Genomic DNA, 26,980 nt, shown 5'->3' with positions numbered 1-26,980 from the left:
GTCTTAACCTAGTCACGTCTGTTTTCAACATGGCACTTTACACCCTGGCTTCATGTCTTTATCGTGTAATCTTCACTATACAATCTGATGGACTGTGACAAGCACAGTAATCGTGACAAGGCTGTAAACAAATAACCTGTAACAGAAAAATGCGCATTAAAGTTAACCCTGCATCAGTGACCATTATTGGACTAACTAGCACAACTGGTGACCGCATATACTAAACACCTTTAAAAGGGCAATACATGGATTATATGACAATTAAAATTAATGGGCCTGATCAACCTATATTTTGGTATCCATTCATCCTCGCTCGTAAATTTACAGAGGAGACCATGGTATGGTGCTGTTCATGGTGAAGGATATTTGAGAAAGGAAATGTGTTCTTTTGTTAATTAGAAATTCATTATAGGCGTGCGGATGTAGGCATAACCTTACATTATCCTTGTGATATACTATTGTGTATGTGCCACCTTATCATCACAGTTATATATGCATAATTGAAGGAAATGCATTTCCGGGTAGATATGCCTCATGGTACATAATTATGATGATCGGAGGCAGAAGGCAAGTTCGTTGCTAATAAACTCCCAAACTTGAAGTTGGCCGGCTCTGGCAGCCTGACATTTTCCTTTTAAATTCGCTATTTTTTCGTTAAAATTATGTTTATTATATGGTTTTCCTTCTTTTGTTCTCTAACATCAGTTCTACCAAAATGTAATGATACATTCATATATTTCCAATTCACTTTATAAGTGGAACAACAATTGGTGAACTTTAGTGTACCACAGACCAAAGTAATTGCGTTAACGCAAGTACTTTATTTCAAAAACGTATTGTAAACAAATTTTTGTGTAACCCATGAAATATGCGACGAGGCTCATGCATTCGGCCGTTGAGTTAAACTTGGAAATACTATAAGTTTCCAATAGTGGACACAATATCTATACAGATAGTGGTCACCAGTATTGCTTCTCTGCCTTTTTGGCTAAGATCATGTGTAGCATATTATGTTCCCGTTGTAGTGGAACCATGATACACACATGACGATGATCACACAGTCACAGTCTCGATGCAAGAGGACTGGGGTTGAGATCAGTCGTTCGGTTGTTTCGTTGCTCGTGCCCAAATACTGTCCTGGTGACTTTTCTTGAGTACCATCATATTGCTCAACAAAGAATGCCCCCCAAAAAATAACCGAAAGTATACATTTAAAGTGATTTGAACGAGCAAAATATATGAACAAGGTAAGTTTGTTCTTTACGGGGGGGGGGGGGTGGGTGGGGTGGATAAATGGGAACGAGCTGCGAAGGAGAGAAGCAGGGCATCCAATATAATCAAGGCGCGAGGTAGCTAGGCCTAATGAAGCAATGACCAAGCTGTGAGGGGACCGGTAAGGGGATAATTCATGATTTTGGTTATTCATCAGCAAGCATTTTTGTACTCAGTCCCTACCAAAGAAATTCGAACTCTGGCTAAGGGCTTGACGTCAATTAAATGCAGCATAGATGAAGTAAAGCTGAAGGACCCCTTCTTTCACTCTTAAACCGAGGCCCTGAAACCTCATCTACGTCAACTGGTTTGCTCTTGAGTTGCTAATACAGTGAACATGAAAACACTATGTCCCTATCGTAATGCATATAACAGAGCCGTATGTATACGGCTCTGCATATAAAGAGAACTAGCGACCTCTATTTTGTACACGCTGTACAAATTTGCTGAGTACTGCGCTGGCTTGTTTAGTGTTGCTGAAATCATGACCCCAATTTCCGGACCTAAATACTGAAGTTGAACTTCGATTGACACATGAAACGCTGTGAGCTTCTGCATACAGACTGAACTAGACGATACTCAACCTTGTTCCGTAACCGTCGAACGGAGCAGACGATAGTCATCTAAGAAACACGTAAGCTGGTGTTAAGCCTACACTTACTACTTAGGACCGACTCAGTTCTTCGTCAATTGGACCGAACTGCTCTCCTACTAGGCCTAGGCTAGTATCTCTTTCTATTTTTGTGTACCATACTGTCGGGGTTGACCTTGCTCTTTTGCACGATGTTTACCTCCTAACCTAACACTAGCGATTGTTAGGCATATATGACTAACATTAAAATAACATAAGCCTTAGCTTAATACTGACATTACGGTGTACTGTAGCCTAGCTACAGACTGAAGAGTTCAGAGCACAAGCGCTTCCTATGTATGTCACATGGTATTTATATTATAGAAAATTAGACGCTCAGCCGAGTACCCAACATCATCAGTGACATTTGCTGATTAGTCTTAGTTAGGCCTACCACTACCAGTACCATAGTATTGCCTGCCAAAGGTATAGCCTACTTATTTACAGGCCAAAGTTAACATGTATGTAACGAGCATAGCAAAACCCATTTGACCAATTAGTAAGATGGTTTAACAGTTAGCCTAGACTAACTACTGTATGTAGGCCTAGGTAAATATGGTTAAACAGAATAGATTGAATGTACTTATCACTATCAGATTGGATATTTTTGTAGCGTTTGAAAATTAATCACTTGCAGTCAGTCGCACACATATCCCTTGAACCTGTAAAATCGTCATTTAGCTGGAGTGATACACAGTGGAGTGAATTATATGAAACAGTTTCACAGTTTTTGCCAAAATTGTGAATTTCCTTGAATCTGAATTTTGATTGATAAACTTGTATTGGATAGGTGATACAAAATTAGATGAAACATAATTTTGGTGTTGCAATACCTACCCACCTGTCACCAATGTGTTCCTGCTTTTTCTGGCATTCTTAGGCATAGGGGTCTTTGTGCAGAGCATTTGCCTGTTTCTAAATGCATACTGAAAGCGTAGGCTATCGTCATAGTTAGAAAATGTTACCGATTCACAATATTTAAGGCAAAGTTGTGTAGAGTGATGATGAGAATGGAAACCTGGGGGACCGACAGAAAAATTGACTACTCGGTCCAAGTGGCTATTACCAGGTCTGGAAATTTGTAAAAATCACTAACATAATTTTCTCATTTCAAAGTATGTTGGTTTAACTGCAGCTACTTGTATTATGTTGTAATGTTAATTTCCCTTGTGTAGATATAGTTAAGTTTGTGGTATAGGCTATCATTTGTGTGCACTCAAATATCATAACATTAGGTCTTGTTGTCACATATATGTACATTTTGACAACAAGTGTTCATGGTACCAAGATGTAGTTGAATTGTTTCTGAGACTATCATGTAATATTTAAATCATGTTTTTGATCACAAAATGTTAAGAGAACTTGAGACAATCTACGCATCTCACAGTGTTTGTTCTCTCTGCATTAAGAGTTGGTAATTAATGTAAAATGTGCATTCATACCACAGTGGTTTCTTTGTTGCAAAATTGCGTAAATTTTCCCTGTCTCTTTGACCGCTTGCTTGACAATCAATTTTTTTTGTGCAATGTCCGTGTGGAAACTCCTGTATCTCATGTATCGTCAATAGTAGCCATTGAAGTTTAATTGACATTGCGTAAATGTTATTTACATACTATGATTTCTGGTTGTTTGCAAATACTGCAAAGCATCCATGGTAAATGTTGGATCAGTTGCTTTATGGATGGATGTAGTCGCGCTTTGCTAGCAACACGAAGGGCACAATTGAAGTACGGAGGCAATACACTCAGAGAACTAGTTTACTAAACCTGCCAAGCAAGTTCATTTGTAGAACGAATCCAGTTCAGAGTTTCGATTCGCAAAAGGTATTGTTTGGTAAATAAATAGAAAAATACACAAACCTCGCTCAGCATTCCTACAAAACTTTAGACCCAGATGACTGCTTACATGCTATGCAAGAAAAAATCTTCCAAGACACACTCAAGTTTTGAGTATGTGTTGTAGGTATGGCGGTATGATCGTTTTTTCACAGGTTTTGAGCATTGCGCATATACAGTTGAAACTCCGAAGTTTGAACAGGCCTATGTACATGCAGTAATGAACTGCATGGAATTTAGGGAGAGATCTGCACACTGTACAGTACAGTTACAAGGATTTTTGAAGAGTTAGTCATTGGTGAAATTGCTGCAAGGTCAAAGCACGGAGCCACTATGGAGTTGGCAAGTAGGGAAGAACAAGGGGGATTGAAAGATGGGAAGGGCGGTGAAAAGAGGTGCAGGGCGGGCAGGCAGCACCTGTTAAACAGTGAAGCTAGGGTACTGGCGTCTGCTCTATTTATTGTGTAAGGCACTCACAAAGTAAAGGGAGTGATATGATCCTGTCTTTACAACTACTGTAGCAAATATACATGTCAATCGCAAATACTGTAGGTAAATTATATAAATTGGTGTTCAATCGGGATGCAACCTTATTAAATGGGACAACAACTATTTTGGGGACTTGCCTCAACCTTTCTTCTCTAGAAACATTGTTGACCAAAACACATCTGATTTTACATAGGCCTGCCATTGTAAGTGGCCATTGAATTTAACACTTTAGCGAGTAGGATTTTAGTATTTAGCGAGTACATTTAATTCTTTTTGTTTTTTGAGACCTAATTTTGATGCCTGATGTGCATAGAACTGCTGTGGTTATGTAAGTGTAAAAATAAGTGTAAAATTTACAACCATCAGCAATCACATTGTACATAAATAATAATTGTCAAGCATAAATTTTACTAGCATTTCCAATGTGTTTAGCCTTTGGGCCCCACCACCAAACATTGTTTGGCCTTGGTGCCTGTGTAAGTAGCCTTGACCTCTCAAATTTGCAATAAAAACAGGTCAAATGGCCATGTCCCCATGTAAGCTGACTTCCATGCCTGGTATTACCCATCAATTAACAATCTAAAACTGTGTCTCAATTTTTGTTTTCCAGAAAACCATATCCAAGATGGATACTCAGATTAATACACAGTCTGACATTAAAAGAGAGATTCAATTGCAGGCAGAAGTCATTCACTTGGATCCTGCAGCCTCTAACAATAAAGAAAATGAAGGCACAGTTGGGCTTTTGGATGGTCAGAATGGTCAGTCAGAAGGAGGAGTGAAGAGACCTCTGGAGGAGGGAGGCGAAAGTGAAACGCAAATGACCAGTGACATACCGCCTAAAAAGAGGAAAAAGAAGCAAAAGAAACTCCATGGACCTAGGATGCCTAAGAATGCGTTGATGCAGTTGAACGAACTAAGACCAGGCTTAGAGTTTGTCCTTTGCGGTCAGACAGGTCCAGTTCATGCGCCAGTCTTTCACATGTCTGTCGAGGTCAATGGGAAAGAATTTAAAGGGTCGGGGTCAACCAAGAAGTCGGCCAAGAGCAAAGCAGCAGAGATGGCTCTGAAGTCATTCATACAGTTCCCAAATTCTTCGGATGCGTACTTCGCCATGGGGAAGTTTGTTACGGCTGACGATTTCACGGCAGATGTCTCCGACCCGCAGACCGGATTCAGTCCGTTCGAAGGAAATGCCGGAGACAAACTTGCCAGCCCGGAGAACTCTACGCCGACAGAGGAGCTACGGAAACCGCAACCGCAGAACCAGACACAGCACAAGAATCCTCTGATGATGCTAAATGAAATGAGGCCAGGATTGCATTACAAGTTGGAATCGGAAGAAGGACAGAGCCACAGTAAACTGTTTGTGATGTCAGTCAATGTGGAAGGAACAGATTACAAAGGACAGGCTCGAAACAAGAAACTCGCCAAAGCCAGGGCTGCTCAGGCCGTTCTGTCTGCCGTGTATAATATCCATCCCAGCTTTCAGCCCGGCTACGAACCAATCCCTAATTCTGCAGAACCGATGCAAGCTCATCTGGAGCTGGCAGATCACATTCACGGTCTGATATTTAACAAATTTAACGAACTCACGGCTCACGGCAATTCTCAGTATTCGAGGAGGAAGGTCCTCGCCGGAATCGTCATGACCGTGAACGGTGACTATTCGAAGTCTCAAGTGATCAGTGTCACCACGGGAACAAAGTGCATTAACGGCGAGTACATGTCAGACCAAGGGCTGGCACTCAATGACTGTCACGCTGAAATACTATCCCGGAGGTGCCTGATGAAGTTCCTCTACTCACAATTAAAACTCCATCTCGGTAACAGAAGTGACCACTCTATCTTTGAGCAATATGAAGGTGGTGGTGGGTTTAGGTTAAAGGATGGGTACTCTTTCCACTTGTATATTAGCACCTCCCCGTGTGGAGATGCCAGGATATTCTCCCCTCATGAGAAAGGACCGGCAGAAGACAACAAGAATGGGTTGGGGGACAAGCACCCTAATCGTAAGACCAGAGGACAACTGAGGACAAAAATCGAGTCTGGAGAGGGTACCATTCCAGTGAAGTCGGCTCCAATCATCCAAACCTGGGATGGAGTTATGGAAGGCGAGAGATTACTGACAATGTCTTGCAGTGATAAAATATTAAGGTAAGGGTAGTCTTGATTTTTAAAGATGATACTTAAATATGTAGCACAAACTCATTAAAGTGACTTCATGTTCACACTCTAAGGAGTTCAGAATCAAGGTCCCTAGAGAATGGAAGTGTTGGGATGGCGTGGGGTACGGAAGATGTCTTCACCGTCATCAATATGTTGTTAACTTTGCATTTACTTCATCTTTTAATCTCCCTGTCTCCTCACAATGACTGCACCCTGGTTATGATCAGCTTGTTGGTTACTTTAAAGTAGAGGTCTTTCAGCGGGAGATTGGTAGACTGTAAAAGTCAGAATTGTTCACTTTGTATTTTACCTTCACATCAGGTTGGATCTTTGATCAGATAGATAGCAATACCAAAGCATTAAAGATAAAACTAGATTAAGAAGATGTCTTGAACAGGTTCAGAGAGTTCTCAGACCTGATTTATTCTTTACCAATAACATGTATTCGTCAGCTATCAATAATAAGTCTTGCTAGCTGTTTTTCTCTAATTAGCTACATTTGGTTGAGAGCAATAGTTTCCTCATAATGGTCAACTTGCCACAAAGTTAACACACATACTGAGGATTGTAAAACACTTTGATCGCAGTTGATCATTTAATGCAGTCCTTCTACGGTAACTTTTCACCCTAATTTGTAAGTAATTCAAAACTTTCAATTCAGAAAAATTTCAGACATATTTTAAAATAAATTTACATCCCTCTTACTTACTGTACATGTCACCTTATATTGCCATATGTAGCAACATCAATCTATCATGTCTAGCATTATTTGGTAGACATTTGGCACTGCTCTACCCCTGTTTTTGGCCACATTTGGTCTAGGGCCTCTCCATGCTAACTGTAACATCCAAAGTATCTAGAGGATGCTTTTTGTGTCAAGAATTTCGGATGTCCAAATGTTCACATTGGGTTCCTATTTTTGTCCTTTGATGAATTATTTGTGCAAACTCTATAAAGCACATTATAAGTATTATTACTTGCAAGCCCAATTTACCACTTATTCAAGTACAAACATGTTTCCATGGTTACTAAAATGTAAACTTGAATGGAACACCATTAAGCAGTGGCAAGAAATAATTTTGTGGTCACATTTTGTGTAGAATTTTCAAAGATACTGAATTTTTCTCTCTCATTGAATACTTAATTTCCTGTATAGAAAACTGCTATACATCTTTACACTTGTATCTAGCAGCAACTTGACCATTTTTTATAGCATTTTGGGATGCAATACCAGATAAATTATTCCCTGGCATTGTAATGGTACGTATGTCACTGTACACAAATCCTCCTTTTCAACACTTGCGTACAGTAGGCACTGTGTCAAAAAGAAAAGCTGCACCAACAGCTGGGAAATCCTGCTGGGAAATAATGAATGTATGTCAACGATAGGGATTAGCTGTGCGGACCAGCAGGCTGCAGCGCCTGTTGTGTGAAACTGTAGAGCAAGATAACATACTGTATGTCCTATGTATGTCCTATGTATGTCCTGCAGTCCTATGCAGCATGGCTGCAGGATGCTGCAGCTTTCTGTGGAGGTGAGGAAAGGGAAGGAACAGAAGGGTACCAAAAAAATAGTGGTATCATCTGTTTTGTTCCAGAGGTATTATAGTATGCTACAGTAATAATGGGCTTATTTCTGTAACTGGTACAGGCAAAACAAACAGTAAAAACAATATTCATGGTGCCCTATGAAATTTAGTACAAGGTTATCAAACACTTGGCTTACTTATCAAAAATGAATGCAGATAATGTATGTTAAATAGTCAATGGAGGAGCTACAACAGTATGAATATCCATATTAATTTGTCCCAAAGGTACATTTCTTATCATTTGAATGTGAAAGTTGAAAGCTCTAATGAATGGGGCCTTAAAACAATTAATATTGTCCATACCATTGTTTGCTATTAAAGGCAGTGCAGTGTAATACATTTTGCATGTTGCAGACACAACGTTATTAAAACCCGATTGAACATGCTTAATACAGTTTCATTTCCTTGGGGTATTTCTTAGAGCAGTGTTTATCATACCAAGCTTCCTTCTGCATTCCTGGATGTCAAATGCGAATGAATCAATTATTGTTTCGTCGATAATCGCTCGAGAGTATGTTTAATCTGTAGTAATGTCTGCAGTTATGTAAGCATCAAGTATTATTAGTATTATTTTATTCTTTGTAAATGTTGAAGAGCTTCTATCTTTACTTTTAAAGAAACAGAAGAATAATGAATTTATGTCATAAATATTTAACAAAGAAAATGATTTTCTATTAGCTCAGGTTAAAGGAAGAGTTTTATATAGGTCAGAAGCTGATGGTAGAAAGACATTGCAGCGAACCAAACCAGACAAGAGATGGCTCTTGTCTCTAAAAGAATTATCATCTAGTCATTCCTAATAGCCCCACATGCATTGCTAGTGATAGGAAAAGGCAACATGTGTAGCCTCACATGCATTGCTATTGATGGGAACAGAGAACATTGGAGAATTATTGATATTGTAGCCACACATGTGCCAGTAGTGGGAACACGGAACATGGGAGAATTATCGAAGTCATTCCTGCTAGCCTTACATGCATTGCTAGTGATGGGAACAGGGAACATTGGAGAATTATTGATATTGTAGCCACACATGTGCCAGTAGTGGGAACACGGAACATGGGAGAATTATCGAAGTCATTCCTGCTAGCCTTACATGCATTGCTAGTGATGGGAACAGGGAACATTGGAGAATTATCGTTATTGTAGCCACACATGCATTGCTAGTGATGGGAACAGGGAACATGGGAGAATTATCGTTATTGTAGCCACACATGCATTGCTAGTGATGGGAACAGGGAACATTGGAGGATTATTGATATTGTAGCCACACATGCATTGCTAGTGATGGGAACCTGTGGGAACATTGGAGAATTATCGTTATTGTAGCCACACATGCATTGCTAGTGATGGGAACAGGGAACATTGGAGGATTAACTGTATGAACAACAACTCCATGGTACAAACCATTGCTAATTGGTCCAGAAATTTATAATGAATCATCAAATTCAATCATTAAATTTCTCCATCTTCAGTTACATTTTAGTTAGAAACAATGTAACCTGGGAGGCAAAAAGTCATGAATATTGTTGATTCTTGTGATAATTTGGTGATATTTGCTTTCTCCCTGATGTTGATAATTGGTGTGTTTAATTACAGGGTAAATTTTTATAATAATAATAATAAATGAGACTTATATACAGTAGCGCCAAATCAATAGACAAAAAGTCACTGCTCAAAGCGCTTTACAAAGAAAGTAAATTAATTTACAAAAGAACAAGTGAAAAAATGGGTCTTAAGTAGACTTTTGAAAGTAGAAAGTTTATAGCATGTTTGAATTTGATCTGGTAACTTGTTCCAGAGATAAGACCTAGAGTATTGGAAGCTTCTGTAACCATAGTTCTTCAATCGTGGTTTTGGAACAGTTAAATACAGTTTGTTGGAGGAACGAAGTGTGCGAGTTGGAGTATATGGCAAGAGGAGTTGTGACAGGTACACAGGCCGTTCCAGATGATGAGCACAGAAGGTGAGAAGAAGTAATTTATACTGGATTCTGTAGCTGATAGGGAGCCAATGAAGTTCCTTCAGAAGTGGGGTGGTGCGGCACTTTCTTCCTTTCCTTTTCACAATACGGGCAGCGGTGTTTTGGATCTTTTGGAGTTTCTGGATGGCAGAATCAGGAAGGCCGAATAAAAGTGAATTTAGAAAATCAAGCTTTGATGTCACAAACTCATGGACCAGTATCTCGCAAGTCTTATAATCGAGGTACTGTAATTCCTCATCAAACTGATTTTCCTCAGTTGCCAATTTGCAGAACGACAGAGATTAGTACCTGTAACGTGATTTTCAAGTAACATGGTCTGGTCAAAATATGCACCAAGGTTTCTATGAGTTGAGGAGATATTAATAGAGTCTTTACCAAGAGTAAGTGGTGGAAAATTAGGTGTAACTTCAGAGAAACGTGATCAAAAAACAATAAACTCTGTTTTATCACAGTTAAGTTTCAACTGATTAGTTGTAAGCCAAGTGCTTACAGCACTTATACAGGTTTCCATTTTATGAAAAGCATTTGGCACATCATCCTTATCGAAAGCAAGAAGTTATTGAGTATCATCCGCATAATGATGGAAATGAACACCATGGTGCCGACTAATATCACTTTACTCCGCAAGATATAAAAGAAAAAAGAACAGGTCCAAGTACAGAGCCCTGTGGAACACCAGTAACTAATGGACGAGGAGACGAAAGAACATCATCAATTTTCACCTGTTGATAACGCTCAGTAATATAAGAATTGAACCAGGATAGAACAGTACCACATAATCTATACTTTGACTGCAGTCTTTCTAACAAAATGGAATGATTAACTGTATCAAAAGCTGATGATAAGTCTAAAAGAACTAAAAGGACAAAGCAGTCTTCATCAAGCTTTGATGTAATAAAATTATGAACGGCATTGAGGGCAGTTTCCGTACTGTGACCAGACTTATAAGCTGACTGGTATGGTTCAAGAAGATTCTCCTGTGTAAGATAATCCATTAGGGGAGATAAAACTGTCTTTTCCAAAACCTTTGAAACGAAACTCAAGTTCGAAATAGGGCGATAATTTTTTAAACAGTTTCTATCTAAGCTGGTCTTTCTAAGTACAGAAGTCACATGAGCGACCTTATGGATGTCTTGTGGTTGTTTCTTGGACAACCAGGTCTTACATTCTGGTTGTCAGTTTGGCAGATTTGTTTGTCTGAGAAATTATAACAAATGAACAAAGTATATAATTAACCTATATGTACACAGTAAGCTTGGTGTAGTAATGTAGGTTTGGTGAATAGAACACCCACATTTGACTAGTACTCTATGTATATTAGGCAAGTTACCACAATTAATGTTTCCATTTCAGTACCCTCCACAGTGATGGAGGCTGATACCAATTGGTCAAAATTTCAGTTCTTTTTGGTTATTTAGTTAAACTGCAGTCTGAGTTCTATGATAACAATATGTGGCCCTCAGGACAACCTCCAGTTATGATTTTGTTTGTCCGAACAGATATTTCTCGTACGACTGGATGACCATGAAATTTGCCCAGAAATTGCAAAGTTTGGTGGAAATATGAACATTGCTTTAACAGCCCAAGAAGTTTAATGATTGATGAAATGCCTAATTTGTTTGCCATGGTGAACAGTGTACATACCAGTACTGTGGCCAATGCAATTGCCATGCTACAGCTACATGCATGTATGCTTCAGTGCAATAGTATGTGACAAATCATCACTAGGCAGTTGGAAAGCTGATAGTACTGAAAGTAAAACCCTCCCATAACGCTCCCATTCAGTTGCACAGACACTTTCTGGACTTGGACGAAAGACTCAAGCAATGCATGCAATTGTTAATTATTACAAAGCAGACATCATCTTTACTTGAATAGAGTTTGTATCAGTTTTTCCAACAAATCTGAAGATCGACAGTGCCTCTGTTGACCCTATGAAGCACTGTGTAGATCTGCACATTGCCCACAGAACAGGTTAAGTGTTTAACATGGATGATTTAGTAAGCAGTAATAAGTGCAAGTGGAGTTTAGTGTTCTTTTAAAAATATTTTGCTTTTGTCAAGTAAACTGTAAATATTTTATGCAAAATGTGCTCCAGAAAGTGCTTTTAAGAAATTTCTTTAATCACACACATTTTATTTTTTACAAGTTCTTCTTTCAACAAGACATTTCTATTAAAAATCCTTGAGATATCAAAGTTTTTTTTGACAGCGATGGTCAATTATTTGCATAATTGGGGAGGTTCTGCTTTGTGCTCAATGTGGGCTTGTTATGAAATCAATTTGACCTCAAGTGTAGTCTGGACTTTAGAGATGATTAGTATCTATAGTCATAAATTTAAAATATTTCAAACCATTTTGTTCACCTTTGGTTTGTTTGTTTGTTCACAGTTCTTCACTTTGCTTAAAAGCTGAGAGTCATTTTGTTGTAAGGAGGAAAACACTAAAGAAAATTCACAAGTAACGTCCAGTTGTCCACTTTCATTTCTATTTTTCTGGCAAGTTAAGTTGGACATATATTCTGCAAATCTACAGTTGAATTGTTCAAATCATGTACATGTAGTGTGAAAAGTTTCCCAAGTACTAATACCAACCAACACCAAATAAGGTGACAAAATTAATCTGTTATTCACAATAAAGACTGAACATTAATCTACATTAGATACCTCATAACTATCTGATTAAGGTTGACCCCAAGTGCCTTTGAGCGGTGGTAAGTTTGTTGACAAATGATCCAGTGTATATATATGAAGCACTGAATGGCATACCAGGCATATATTTATGGTAGCTCGGAATTCTCAGCTTATTAAAGCTTCATGCTGTGGGATGGTTTTTCGAATACCAGATGAGGTGACAAGAATTTATTTTTAGATGTATGAAAACAGTCAATGTTGTTTTCTTTTACTATTACAGGAGGTATCTAAGTCCATTACCAGAAAGTTATGTCTCTTTCTCTGTCTCAAGTTGGGAGAGGGAAGGAAGGGGGGGGAGAGAGAAAGGGAGGGAGGAGAGAGAGAGGAAGGGAGGGAGGGGAGAGAAAAAGGGAGGGAGGGGAGAGAGGAAGGGATGGAGGAAAGGGATTTGTGTCTTTTATTATCTGTTATTACCATCTTCTTTTTGGATTGGGAGAAGGGAAGTTGCAGATAATGTTTTTTTTTTCTGGTATGTATTGGAATTTCACAGTGGGGCAATAATTGCTCATAGTTTGATTATGGGTTTGGGATTTAAGGTTTCTTTTGTTGGTGTTCTTGAAAGTTTTGAAATGAACCTTTATTAGAAAATGAATTGAAGTAAGAGTGAGTGGAAATTACAAAAGAAAAAAAAAACAGTTTAGATTCACAACTCTAATAGACCTGTGTATTATGTTCATATGAACTTTACAAGTGTGGTGGTTTGTGTTTGGCCATAAAGGATTATGTACAGTGTACAATGTTAAACAAATGCATCGCCCACACATATTGTAAACTGTATCAATACAGTACAAAAACTTAGCTGGAAGTGTTCCTCTTCCAGCTTTGAATTTCTTTCCAAATCGTGCATCACCTTTGTTTGTGTTATTTGAGCGTACATACTATACAGTATATGCTTTTTATCATGTTATTTTCAGTGGTCTTTTAGGTGAAATTGTCTAACCAACATGGAATGGTAAATGGTTAATTATTGGTTTTGTATACACTTTTAGTGCCAGCTTGGCTTTATGAATGCTATTTTCTTGCTGACTGGGTTCATAACCTATCTTTGGACTGCTGTAAATGTTCCAGGGCATAATGTTATCTGGTATCGACCCGCCAAATGCTGCAGTATGCAAAATGGGCAATTTGCTGCTATACAGTACAATTGTAAAAGGTACATAACACTAACATTTTTAAATTTACAAAAACTGTAGAAACCATAGGCAGTTTATAATAGACAAAATACAGAACCTTCAAAAAAATAAAAATTTGAATACTGAATTATTCCCTATTTTCCATTGCAAGTTTTCTTCTAGAAAAGATTAAATAGAGAAGTTTTTTTTGAATGATTGTAGGTCAAATTGTGCAACTAGCATTGATGACATACTATGTTGTGTTGTCCGACCACATACTGTAGATATGGGCAGTAGTTATTTCTCCTGATCACAAAACTGTCTGGTTTATCTCGTCCATCTACCTAACCGTGACAGCTCCAAAATGTATACATGTCTCTGGTGATCTGAGCAGGCATTTATTCCCATTTATTGATCTCAGATCAATTTTAATTTTCTCTGGTGAATTAAGTTTGATACCCCAAAAAATGATAATTTATAGTTTGCCAAAAGGTTGGTAAAGTGATCTCCATCAAAATGTCAAGCTATAGCTCCAGAAGTAAATTAATGGAATTATTTTTACGGCCGACGTTCATAGTCTGACACTCGCTGTGTAGTTGTTTGATTATCTTCAATGATGGTAACTCTTGGTTGTCGGGCATATCTGGATATGGATGACCGGAAAATGACTGCAGACTGCGAGAAGATATTACAGGAAGTCTCGTTGAGAGAGAGAGCGCACAGCCCTCCGGGGAAAGCTTAATTATTGAGAGAATGTGCTACCACAAATGACATCTTTGAAGCACACTCTCTCCTGTCTTTCATTGGCACTTCAGAGTTTAACATGACTTAATACCATTAGCTTATATATTTTTATATATAAACTGTATGTCTGCCAACCATAAAGTGACTTTGCAGAGCTAAGAACATGTTGAAATTGTTTATAGTTTTATCACACTTTTTGCCCAAGTTTGAAATTGTGTCACAGTTCTTCAAGTTCCTAATTTGATTGAATATTGCAGGGCTTAATACAGTATTTTGTCTTTTGATCATGTTGTGGAGAACTTGTGGCTTGTGAATAAAACCTTGAATAACTAAATATATTTTCGCATTTGGTTTTTGAAAGATTCATGACAGACTAGAAACTAGACAACTTTACAAATTTTATCAAGATATTTGACTCTATTAGCTCAAAGAGAAATATATATTTATATATACAGTATGAATGCATACTGTACCATTTAACTACTAACAGTGTTATCCTGTACACCATCTGTATACAACTCATTGCTTTTCTGCACTGTGGCTATTCACCTCCTCTACCAAGGTTCATTAACTTTAACAGAGGCCATATGAAACATTATAAGGTTCTTAGATAACTGTGACACCATTACTAAAATGTGTCAAGCAATAAATGAGTTAAAGTATCCCGGTTAATGATATCCCGCAGAGTGTGGCATGGCGCGTGGTGGTGTACGGGGGTGTACGGGTCATTCTGGGAAGAAAGGTTTAATAGTCAGAGAATAGAGCTATGTAACTTCTAGACAAACTGCTTCACAGTAGCTCTCATTATAGTCTTCATAACATACATTAATGCAGTAATTCACACTTGATTCTTGTTATTACAGTCAACTGCCCACGATTATACAAATGATTAAAGGTGTCGATCACAGACTATGGGATGTGATCTAAAAGTGGGTCACAAAAATTTTTTAGTGGGTCGCAGGATTATTTCCAACTGGAAAATTTATCTACAGTTTTCTAAGCTTGCCGATAGAGATGATGTTATATTTTGTTAACACCATTTCCATATTGGCAGCTAGCTTTCAGGCATTCCCAGTTTGGATATTACTCTGGGGGTTTGGGGGGGGGTGTGGCAGGTCATGGCTCAGTCTTCATGGAAGATCCTGGCTCGTAGGCCTCAAAGTTTTGATTTGATCAATTGGTCCCTGACCTTGAGTTAAATTTGGTGAGTTTGGTAAAATATTTGAGTAAGTGCATAAAATGGTATACTTTGGCAATTTTTAGTGATGAAGCAGTTTAATGTGTGTATGTCATTAACATGTGGTAGAAGAGTGGTCATGAGCAGGAAAAGGCATATAGTACCTTCATTTGCCATCTAAAAGAAAAGGGCAAATTATCATTAAAAACATAAATAGCAAAAAGATTTTAGCTTATCAGAAAGTTTGAAATCTCAAATGACATTTTTTGTCAGTAGTATGAATGGACTTGTTTTCTTCTATTGGGCAGTTTATGAATGGAGAGCTCCAGGATATTCCCCTCTTAAGCCGCAAACTTACAGTAGGTTACTTCAATGGAAGGTTATTGTATGGTGGGTTTGGCTGTTATAAATACAATTATCATGCATCTAAGATACTGTTCAGAGGTCAGCCACTCTTTGACATTCAGTGACAGTTATTTATAAATTTGCTTTATATTTTTACAGATGGAATATCTTAGGTATCCAGGGTGCCTTGCTTTCTCACTTCATTGAGCCCATTTATCTAAGCAGTATCGTCCTTGGTTCTCTATATCACGCCAGTCACCTGTTGAGAGCCGTCCATATGCGTCTGGTCGGCATCGAAAATGTCCATCCTCCGTTTTTCCTCAACAAGCCGCTCCTCAGCGGCATCAGCAACACCGAGAGCCGACAGCCGGGCAAAGCGCCCAATTTCAGCGTCAACTGGATGCTAGGGGAGGATGGACTAGAAGTGACCAACACCACGACCGGAAAGAACGAAAATGGCAACCCATCTCGCATCTGCAAGAGCTCCCTCTATACACACTTCAAGGAGTTGTACGGTCAGCTTCCAAGCATCGTCCCCTTGAGCGACGAACCGATTCCTACCTACCAAGTCGCCAAGGAGATGGTGGAGGACTTTGTCCGGCTCAAGTATGAGATGATGGCCACTCTGGAGAAGGCTGGCTACGGGATGTGGGTGAAAAAGCCGCTGGAGCAGGACATGTTCGTGTGAAGGGTGGTAATGAGGGTGAGGACTGTAATCCCAAACAAGGTACACCACAGTTTGATCAATCGATCAATTATTGAGTGTGGTCAAACCATCTTTTTAGGGAATGTTGCTTCTCGCAGGCAGAGAGGTGCTTTGAAAGGTTCCTTGGCATGCTTACTGCCAGATATAGCAATTGCATTGATTTTTATATTTAGGATCAACTTTCATGTATTTTAATTTTTAATGTCTTGTTTTTTTGTACTTTGTATTTTTGTTTTTATCATTCAGGTTAAGTGAATTTTAGCAAATATTTTTGGTGGAACTTTTAGCATGTCGTTACTTTAGAATAAAAAAAAGACTAATTTTGCTATCTAATGTTGATACAATAGTAGGTAGGGGAGATGAGGTTGGAATAATTTGGCCTCAAGTGGGTCCTATCAATGAATGTTGACCAAAACAACTTGAACTTATGTCCATCAGTTTAAGCGAGGCAGAAAATCATTAAGATGCATCCTTAGAAATCTGTGGTTGACAGATGTGGGAAAATAAGGTAAATTGAACATAATAATGACAATAACCCATTGTTGAAAACGTAAGCATTGTACTTTCCATTGTTTCCTGTTCCATTCCTGTATATTTAATGGTTTCCTTCTTCGTTGGAAGTTAAGTAGTCGTATACAGTCATATAAACAAGGATCAGGTTTACACCATTTACATCATGTCTACTCTTTCAGAATAATTCCTGTCATTGCAGTAGACATCCTTTAAAACTAATGTTTGTCCCCGAAAACATTGTGCTACCCATTTGGTGACATTTAATGGATGTTCTAGTGTACAAAGGGTTATACTGCTCTATATACTATTTAGTATTGACAAGTGTTGTCTGTCATTCATCAGGAATGTCTAGCTGCTCAGGGTGGCGGGTGGAAGAGAATGTTTCTCAGTGAATTATCACAGCCAGCAGTTAAAGATATCAATTAGTCCATCGTGAAGGTATCAGTTTTGGCACGTGCCAGATAGCATGTCAACTTCGGAAGATCCTCGTAATGTTAAGTTCTTATGTGTCGTAAAACAAAGTGAGAGGTTTCATCAACATGAATCCTCCGCGATACTTTTGTCTATCGTTTTGCTTCCGACTCTGCGAGGACGATTGGTGTTACAGTAATTTGAGGCTGCAATATGTGTGAAGTTTAACACTGTTTTGAGATACACGATACTCAATCAATATAAGAAAGCTGAGGGTACCCAAAACCATCTCTTACTTGAGTCCAGGGAAATGTAGAAAGAAAAAAACCATTGAAATAAATTTAAAAGTGAAAACTCCCAAAAGTTTTGCGACCGAAACATTAAACGGATACGTGAACCACATAAACCACATTCCGTCTTGACTGAACTCTCTCGAATTAGTGAGCTATGGGTTCTGCATTGGATGTGTGTTCTGCCAAGGTCACAAAAGTTTTCTACTTCACTGAGAATTTTTCTAACATATTCGGCAGAGTTCATTGCAGCCAAGTTTAAACTAAACTAAACAGAACTAAATCTGCTGAATGAGAGGTGTAAGTTACCTGCTATTGATTTGTTAAAAGCCAATCTCAAGGGTCATCATGATAGCCCCAAACATGGCATGCTAAAGTTTGCTAAATGTTTTTTTTTTAAAATACTGTCATTTAAGTTCTGGCTCTCCAAAATTATTCTCAGACATAGGACAGGATTGATCCAGACAATTATAGGTCAAAATTGCATTTATCTGAAATTTTTATAGCATTCCATTGTCACTTACATATCAGCAACTTGCGATTGATGAGAAAATGATTACTGTGATAGAACTTTTACCTAGCGAGCCCTAAGTAGGAAGTAATTAGCCTTTTTTTCAAAAATTGACAATTTTGTTCTCCCAAACAATTATGCCTGCAAACCACACCTTTCTCATTCATATTTTAAACTCAACCAAGTTATACTGAGAAACCTTAAAAAGGATCAGTTTATCATGTTTTCTTAATTTTTTATATACAACCATCTTTACACTGTTTTTAGATAGAAGCAAATATTTATTCACAATTTTCTGTTTTTTTTAGTAAGAAAGTCTTTAAACTGTGGCAGCTGTATTAAAGTGTAAGCAATGCTCAGAACCATCGCTAACTATTGACCAAACTTCAGTGAGGTCATTTTCACTGAGATTTGAACATTACCAAAAACATAAAAAATAATAACATTCACCGGAAAAATATCAATTGTGTAGCTAGATGAATGAATTCCACAAAACAATAACAAAAATGTTTATTTGTTGTAAATTATGAAAAACTCAAGTAATAAATTCTTGATAGTGGGAGCAGCTATTAATTATTAATAATAATAATAAATAAATGAGACTTATATATCGCCAAATCAGTAGACAAAAGCCACTGCTCAGGGCGCTTTACAAAGAAAGCAGATTAATTACAAAGAACAAGTGAAAAGATGGGTCTTAAGAAGACTTTTGAATGTAGAAAGTTTAGAGCATGTTCGAATGTGATCTGGTAAATTGTTCCAGAGATAAGAGCCAGAGTATTCGAAGCGAGTATAAAGCAAAAGTAGGCACAAGTAAGTAACAATTGTTTATGGTTTGATTCTCTTCACTGTCCCACTGTGTGTTTACAACATTCAGCATCTATACACACAAATCCTTATGTAAGCAAGATACACTGTGTCAAACAATAAAACAAAAGAGTAGATCTTTGGTTGAATGAGTGTGATTACTGGAAATAATATGATATTCTAGCCAAAGTGTTTCATTACTCTTTTCAAATGGTCTAAAATCTCTCTCCTGGTTGATACAATCTTGACCTCCCTGACGCTCTCTCTGTCTCAGGGAGCACATTACATTCAACCCCACCAATCACTTTGAGCGTTTCCTCACTTTTGATAATCTGATAAGTGTGGAATGCTAGCTATGTTTCTGTCAAACTTAATAATTAGTGAAGGCCTTCATGTTTTGCCCCTTAGCTTTTAACAATTTGGTATATTCCCTAGATGTCATCAGCTGTTCCAACAATTCCAGGCATCTCACTAATTTTTTACTTCCCATAAGAGTTTTTCTGATGGGAGGAATCCATCGCCAGGAGGATAAAAAAAAGTTTTTTAAATGTTTCATGATCTTAATTAAGTTGCCATTAACATTGCTAGTAAATTGATTTGATGAATTTTTAAAACTCATGTGAGTCTTTGGTGATGCATCAATTTGGATGTGCATTTTATCACGTTTTAAACAACTTAATCAGGGTAACGATTTAGGAAGGTGATCTGGGAATTATTGAGTCCCCTTTGTAAATGCTCTCTGTCATAATATTCCTGTGAGAAAAAATATTTCTTAATTTATTTGTTTACCTGTGTTTTTGCTTTATTTATGTGTTGTACGATAGCTTGTAAGTTGTAAGGTTCATTGGTAAGTGATGTATGTGTTCAGAGACCACAATTCCCATGCATAACATGTTTATTTCTGGCAGATTGGAAAGGGGAATTGGTTAAGAAAGATTAAAGACAGGCGGATGGGAAACTGGAAACAAAATACGACCTTGAGTACTCTGATATTCATAATTTTGTTAGCGTTTATACAAATGTATGTTATGCAAAACTCTGATTGTTTTTTTTATGACCCCCAAAGTATCACATAAGAGTTGATTAAATATTTTCTGCTCTTTCACTTATTTGTGTCCACAAGATGTAACATGTTCTGGTGGTTGTCAGAGGACAGTAAATCAAAACCACAGAATGTATTTATGTACAGTACTTGATATTCCCACAAACTTCCACTACTAAAAGTTAAGCAGATTTATTTTAGTGTACTAAGTAAATCAACTGCAGCCATGCTGCCCTAGTTCTGTCTGACATATTAACTGCCAATGTCTCTATACCCTGTAACCTTTGAAAAGGTGTATAGGCTGAGAAGGAAGTTTACTATTCCTATACACAGCGGTTCCGCACATTGTGTTAGGTTACTACTATGCTGCATGCTAATCTGTAATGACTTACTCTGCCTATGGAGCTGTTATTTGAGTAGGTATTTTGCTTATAGTATACATAAATAGCTGTGCCATGCAGACTGTGATTTCAGTCGGTCTTGACCTTTTGAGACACTTTAACTGGTCCTTAGAGTATTCCTCTCATAATGGAAATTATTCAAGCTTTATTTTCAATGTCATTTAGAACAAACCCTTCTGTCCATCAAACCTGTTATTTAATGCTGTGACCTAATTACTGGACAATTTAACATCCACCTCGGGTATGCTTCTAACTTATGCACTCGGCTTCTCCCTGAAACAAGAAGCCGCCTGTGGCTTTCTTAGATGGCTGTCCACTCTGCATAAAGGGAAAATGTTTAAATGATTTGGACTGCAGGCTACAAATTTTTCATATCTCAGAGACCTGGTGAAAATATTTGTCTCATGCCTGCAATTTGATATCTAACAAACACATAACAAAAGATAACATGTACTACAAGATTACTTTCTTTTGCCTTAATTTATGGCAAAATTAAGAGGCTCATGTCTTTGAGTTAAGGCATTAACTTTAATCCTCTTTTAATACCTATCTCTACTCAAAATAAGGTCCTAAACATTTTAGTACCATCCCTATCCCTACGATTATCCACTTCTCCCCGCTCATCTTTCAGTCTTAGTAGCAACAAACATGTTTTATATTACATTAAAAGTCACTACTGACAATTATGTGAATGTTCAACCATCGTCTTGTTTACGTGTGTATCAATCTGGGTATTTGGCTTTAATGACCGATAGTCCAGTTCCGATCGTAATATGTCTTCAGCAGTGTTAAAGGTATGCTGTATTGGCCCCAAATATGCCAGATATTCATATTTGTTCACATTTGGTCAAAATTTCTTAAAATGTTTTTATTAACACCTCGGAAGAAATGTATCTCACTGGGACATTCAGTCATCGTGTGTGTTCATTTAGAATGTCTGGGAACAATTTGGAGAACAAATGACCCCCAGGAAAGTATGCATACTACCTTTAAGTCTTTATGTTACATTAAAATGTTCATCTGAATTTAATCCTCTTATTGTAAACATATATCAGGTTGGGAATGTACATGATGTGTTAATTGTCAATGTGAGGTTAGAATACCGTTGAAAAATGTTAAGCTCCACTTTGAAAGATGCCATACCGCGAAGTGTAATTTTAGTGATTACGGAAAGATAGTATGGGCTTTATAATGAGTGGCTTTTGAGAGACCATGAAATAACTGCAGACTATTATAGCTATATGCTCATAATTAAAGCTATCTCCTGTACAGGCTTGCAAATTTCTGCTATACATTTGAGAAATTACTGTGAATTATGTTATGTTACTTTTTTTTATGAGATGGTGGGCACAGTAGTCTGCATGGTGGGGGGGGGGGAGGTAGCATGGCCCCTGTGCCATGGACTGGATATGGGCCTGTATTAGAACCATGTAAAAGTATTCATTATCCCAATAGAAAATTTCCTTTTTAAGTGCAACTTTTTTTTGGCATTTTATGTGAAGTTTGTAACTGCAACTTCTGCCACTTTCTTTGAGCAATGAAATGCTCTTAAAGGGACATATAGACACATTTATTTGTGCCCTGATTTTGACTGACTGTTTGTTAATACACAAGCACTAAGTTCATTCTTCTGGTCTCCATCAAACACAAATGTCTTGTTTGTATTATTGTAACTGATGTGTGAATTACTTTATCATGGTCTCTCCTTCAAGTATAAGTTTAATTTAGTTCGCTAGTTCAAACAAGTTTCCAGTTATTTTAGTTTCAAGTAAGTTCAATTAAGTTCAAATGTATAAGCTCAATTTAAATTTCACCTGTTGTACGAAAATGCGAATAAAGTTGGTCCGGTTAAAAATACTAAAATACTAAATATTTTGAAGAAAAAAAAAAAAATCAATAGTTTGAATTATCTTGATTAATATTTCATTTGTCATTTCTTCAAATGTTGTTAATATGTGATATATTTGATACTGAGATGTAAATTTTCACACAATGTGCACCCGTTTCCTTGTTCATCAAATGATAAATGTAAGTGGCACTTAGATTTGATTCTTGTAAATAGTAAATAAGTGAGCACCTTAGCCATTAACGATTTAAATATGTTTATTTACATTCCATTTCAGTCAAGTGTCCATGTGCTATAAATTATTTCCGTTTCCAAAGGTTCTGTAGAAAGTACTTTAAAGCCATCTTAACTTGAAACAAAACCACGAAAACCTTGGTTGAGGGTACAGAAGGTTTTTGAATGAGGGGGCTTTTGATTCTATATCATGGTTGTACTCAGAGCTCAAACAGTTTAACCATTGCCATAGTCCAAGACTGAAAATGGAGCTCTATAACTCAAATTTACAGTGTAATAGCTTTCCAAAGCAAAGACTATGTCATGGCAAATGTGGCCTGTGTAAAGTGAACTACAATATATCTAGCAATTTAATGGTCACTCTACGGCCCCTTTAAAGAGCATAATTTAGTGCCCTGTGTCATTGGTAATATATGCCAGGCATGAAGAGTTTGAACTGTGTAAATAAACCAATGTATCCACACTAATAGAGGAGTGAATGCTGCCACCATTGACAAGAGACAAGAGCCCGCATAACACTGGACATGGCTGGTAGTTCAGCAGCATACCTTAGACGAGTTTAGCAATCAGGGAATAGTGTGTGATACAGTGAAATAAACAACAGGGAGAATAAAGTCTTGTGCACGACTGACAATTATTAGACACATAAATAGTTTGGCAGGTTAAATGAGAACAAATTAGTTAAGAAAGGTTTGAACCTGTTTAGATGTGTAATGTCTACAAACAGCTTGGTCCCTTCTATATACTCAGTGTTGACACTTGCATCAGAAACATTACAAACCATTGATGCCATGAGCTAGAGTTCCTTTTTAGGGGGGGGGGGGGCAATACTATTTTAGGTCAGGCAGAGTACTGCTAAAACATAATGTCTAAATTTTTTTTTTATAAATCCGACAATTATTTTTGAGGGGCCAGAAAAAAGTGGATGGCAAAGGCCACAGATTGATCCCTAACAGGACATAACATTGTTGAGGTATTCTACATCCCTAGCTTCATACACAACATTGTTTGCTTCTGTTACACAGTGGTCCTAAAGATGTCAGAATCATGTTGCCAGAGTGACAGGACTATTTTGAGCTGTAAAACTATATAATAAAATAGTAAGCATATTCAAGTTATGTGGCAAAGTCTGATGGAACCGTATACTTGTCCATTTAGTCTCCTTATGAGACATCAGCACAGTATACATACGGTCATAAAAATTGTGTTTCAAAGCTGGAAATGAGAAATTTGTGTATCACATTACTTTGAAGTAACAGTTTTTTTAATTTTTTTTAATTATAACGTTGATGGTTTACTTTTGCATGAGTTAGTGAAGAGAGCCAGCAGGCAGCTTGTAGCAACTAATTATGCTTAGTTGTTTTAGTATTATTATTATTCTTGTCACTATTTCTATGTTTATATTTCAATATATTTTGACAACCATGTTAAGCATTCCCTTCTACTTAAAATTTCACCAGACACAAAAATTGTCAATTTATAGTCTGTTTTAGATATAATGTATATAGAAGAGTTCTGATCATCCCAATTGTTATCACTGAATGTGCTAGAAAAGAGGGAAGATCACTGTTTTTAACAAACTCCATTGGACATTTTGTCTTACCAAAAAAGAAGGAACTAATGATCCTGTTTGATTGTAAAGTAACATATTTTTTGTTGCAGGGTAAGATAATTTAAACCTTTGCACAAATTAGAAACGATATACAAGTATTAGGTCCTAGCTGTCTGGGAATAAATTTTATTTTAACCATGTTTGACAATCTCATATTTTGCGGCAATATTTGATCACTTTTATTGGGAACATATACAGTAAAGCAAGTGGTAGCACCTTGTATCGTTGTTGACGGTACGAGGGAAATTCAGATGGACTTGATCAGCCTATGTGCCAATATTTGCAACACAGTGGTATGTTTGCTCAGCACTATGAATGACCTCTGTATGACCTCTGTATATGGAATATTTAGAATGTTGTATCAGAGACCAGTTTAACATATTTAGCTATGCTCAGGTCGATATATTGTCCCTTTAATACATCACTTTGCTAGCACTGCTAATGAATAAAGAACAAGTGTTGATTTATTGAGCTATTTGAGATATAAAGCACAACAACATAATAAATAAACAAATGAAAGTGTAATACTAAATACTTTAGAACCAACAGGGCAAATTTTGAAGGATTTATTCTGGTTGTTGTCCCTTGGAAAACCAGGTCTTACTGTTTGGTTCATCAAATTTGGTTTTCCTAAATAAATGGTGCAACTAAATGACAAAGACTGACCAATTGATGTACTCTGTAGGAGAGATGTGTAGGTTTAGTGAAAATGATACCAGATTTGGGCCAGGAAAAGTCCCCTTCAGGTGGATCATAGGCAGACCATACCACTATTTTGACCTTCTTTCAATGTATCTAAAGTGATAGAGGGAGATGCCAATTCATAACTTCACTTATTTGGAGGTATCAAATTACAACTCAAATCTGTATTTGTCGTAAAAAACCAGGCATCCACCAGATGACCTCCGAGCTAAATTTTGGCAGACCGAACAGAAATTTGGTCGTCCCAGTCGACCATTTGAACTTTGCCCTGAGCATAGATGTAATTGTTACATTCAGCATGTGTGGAACAAGTTAAGTTTAAATTTTCACATTTGTAAGTTTCCATGAAACTATGACAAGGTATATCTGTGTTATCATTGCTCTTCATCACATCAAGTTTGCTTTATTGTTTCAAGATGGCTGGCATGTTACTAATAAAAACATTCTTCTTTGTAGTAGTCAAGGATAGTCTATGCTGCATGAACAGAATTCAGTTTTGTAGCAATTTCTCATTTTGCCTCTTTTAAGTTAAAGCATAATATGTACACAAAGCAAAAAGGAAAATAAACTGCAGCAATGTTGCATTCATTACAACAAAAAAGAAAGAAAAAAAAAACTGCCTAGATTGTGATTGCATTGCATTTCTTTCTTATGATTTTATAGCTTGTTTTGCATTATTTTTCCACAGTAGTAATAAATAATATTTGAGACTCTCTGATAATAGATAATTATTCAAAGAGATGAAAGGAGACACAAACCCAACCATCATCATTGATTTATCTGATAGAAATAACAGTGATGAACTCCCCCCAAAGATCTAAGCAAAATCTTATTCCATATGGAACATATCACATGTCTAATGTCCATTCATGCAGAAGACTTGAGTCATTCTAAATATGACATCGAACCCTGAGTGTGTTTCAAGTTTAACTATTTTCTTTATTTGTTGCGTTTGTTTTCTATAATGGATCGAGATGGGTTTTCCAACATGCCAAATCTAAAATATGAGAGGTTAACATGATCTAATCATGGCGTTGATTTCAGTGTTATTGCTATTAGTATTCTACTTTGAAAATATACAAAACAAAAACAAAGAGAGTAAAATATTTCATATCCTATTAGGACTTTGAAATCACATATTTGCAAAGAGGAAATTCTCCAGACATGACTTTTAGTCAAGGATATCTCCAAAATGGAGCAAGATTAGCCTTAGCTATGCTAAGGTGTTGTTCAACACAAAGAAGATCTTCATTTATAAGCTAAAGATAGTTGGATATGTGTCTCCTTTCGGTTTTGCTGCCAAATATGGTAAAGAGACTGGACACCAATGATCAAATATGTAGATTTGATTCAGTGACACTGTCAGAGGTGTGTTCTCTCACCCCCCCCCCCTCCCCTGGGAAATATATATGAGCAGCATTTGTATCTATTCCAACAATAATTGGTATCTTTGGCAGCTGCAAATAACCAGTTACCATAGTAATGAAAATGTTGGCAACCAAAATTTTGTTTTCTGAATTTAAGATATTGTATTAACACAATATCGTTAGTAATCTTCAGTCTATCTGTATCTGCCACTGTTTTTTTTCAAGCTATATCAGTATCCTTCTGTGACAGCATTCCATACAACATTTGGATCCTATGACAGATCAAATGACATCCCATTAGTCTGTTACTTAAGTGTCGAATGGCAGGAGCCTCTTGTCAAAATTAATACACAAGTGAACATCATCAATATTATGTAGTCTTTGAATTAGCACTGCTCATTGGCAGATGGTTAGGTAAAGAAACAACATGGCATTAGCAAAGGAAAGTAAATAGAGAACTAATGCCATGAATAATCAAACGTGTCTTTGCAGATGCAAT

General features: G+C 37.2%; 1 protein-coding gene across 1 annotated transcript; it reads left to right on the top strand.

Annotated features, from left to right (window-relative positions):
* The first annotated feature begins 1,696 nt into the window (after positions 1-1,696).
* Positions 1,697-23,482, top strand: LOC139966334 (double-stranded RNA-specific editase 1-like). Its single transcript, XM_071969223.1, has 3 exons — positions 1,697-1,906; positions 4,838-6,384; positions 16,199-23,482. The coding sequence occupies exons 2-3, from the start codon at positions 4,853-4,855 to the stop codon at positions 16,725-16,727; spliced, it is 2,061 nt and encodes a 686-aa protein (XP_071825324.1). The 5' UTR covers positions 1,697-1,906; positions 4,838-4,852; the 3' UTR covers positions 16,728-23,482.
* Positions 23,483-26,980: the final 3,498 nt, after the last annotated feature.

This window comes from Apostichopus japonicus, chromosome 4 (assembly GCF_037975245.1).
Source record: "Apostichopus japonicus isolate 1M-3 chromosome 4, ASM3797524v1, whole genome shotgun sequence".
Lineage (NCBI taxonomy): Eukaryota > Metazoa > Echinodermata > Holothuroidea > Aspidochirotida > Stichopodidae > Apostichopus > Apostichopus japonicus.
The sequence above is the reverse complement of the archived record's forward strand: the minus strand, read 5'-3'. Positions and strand labels throughout refer to the sequence as shown.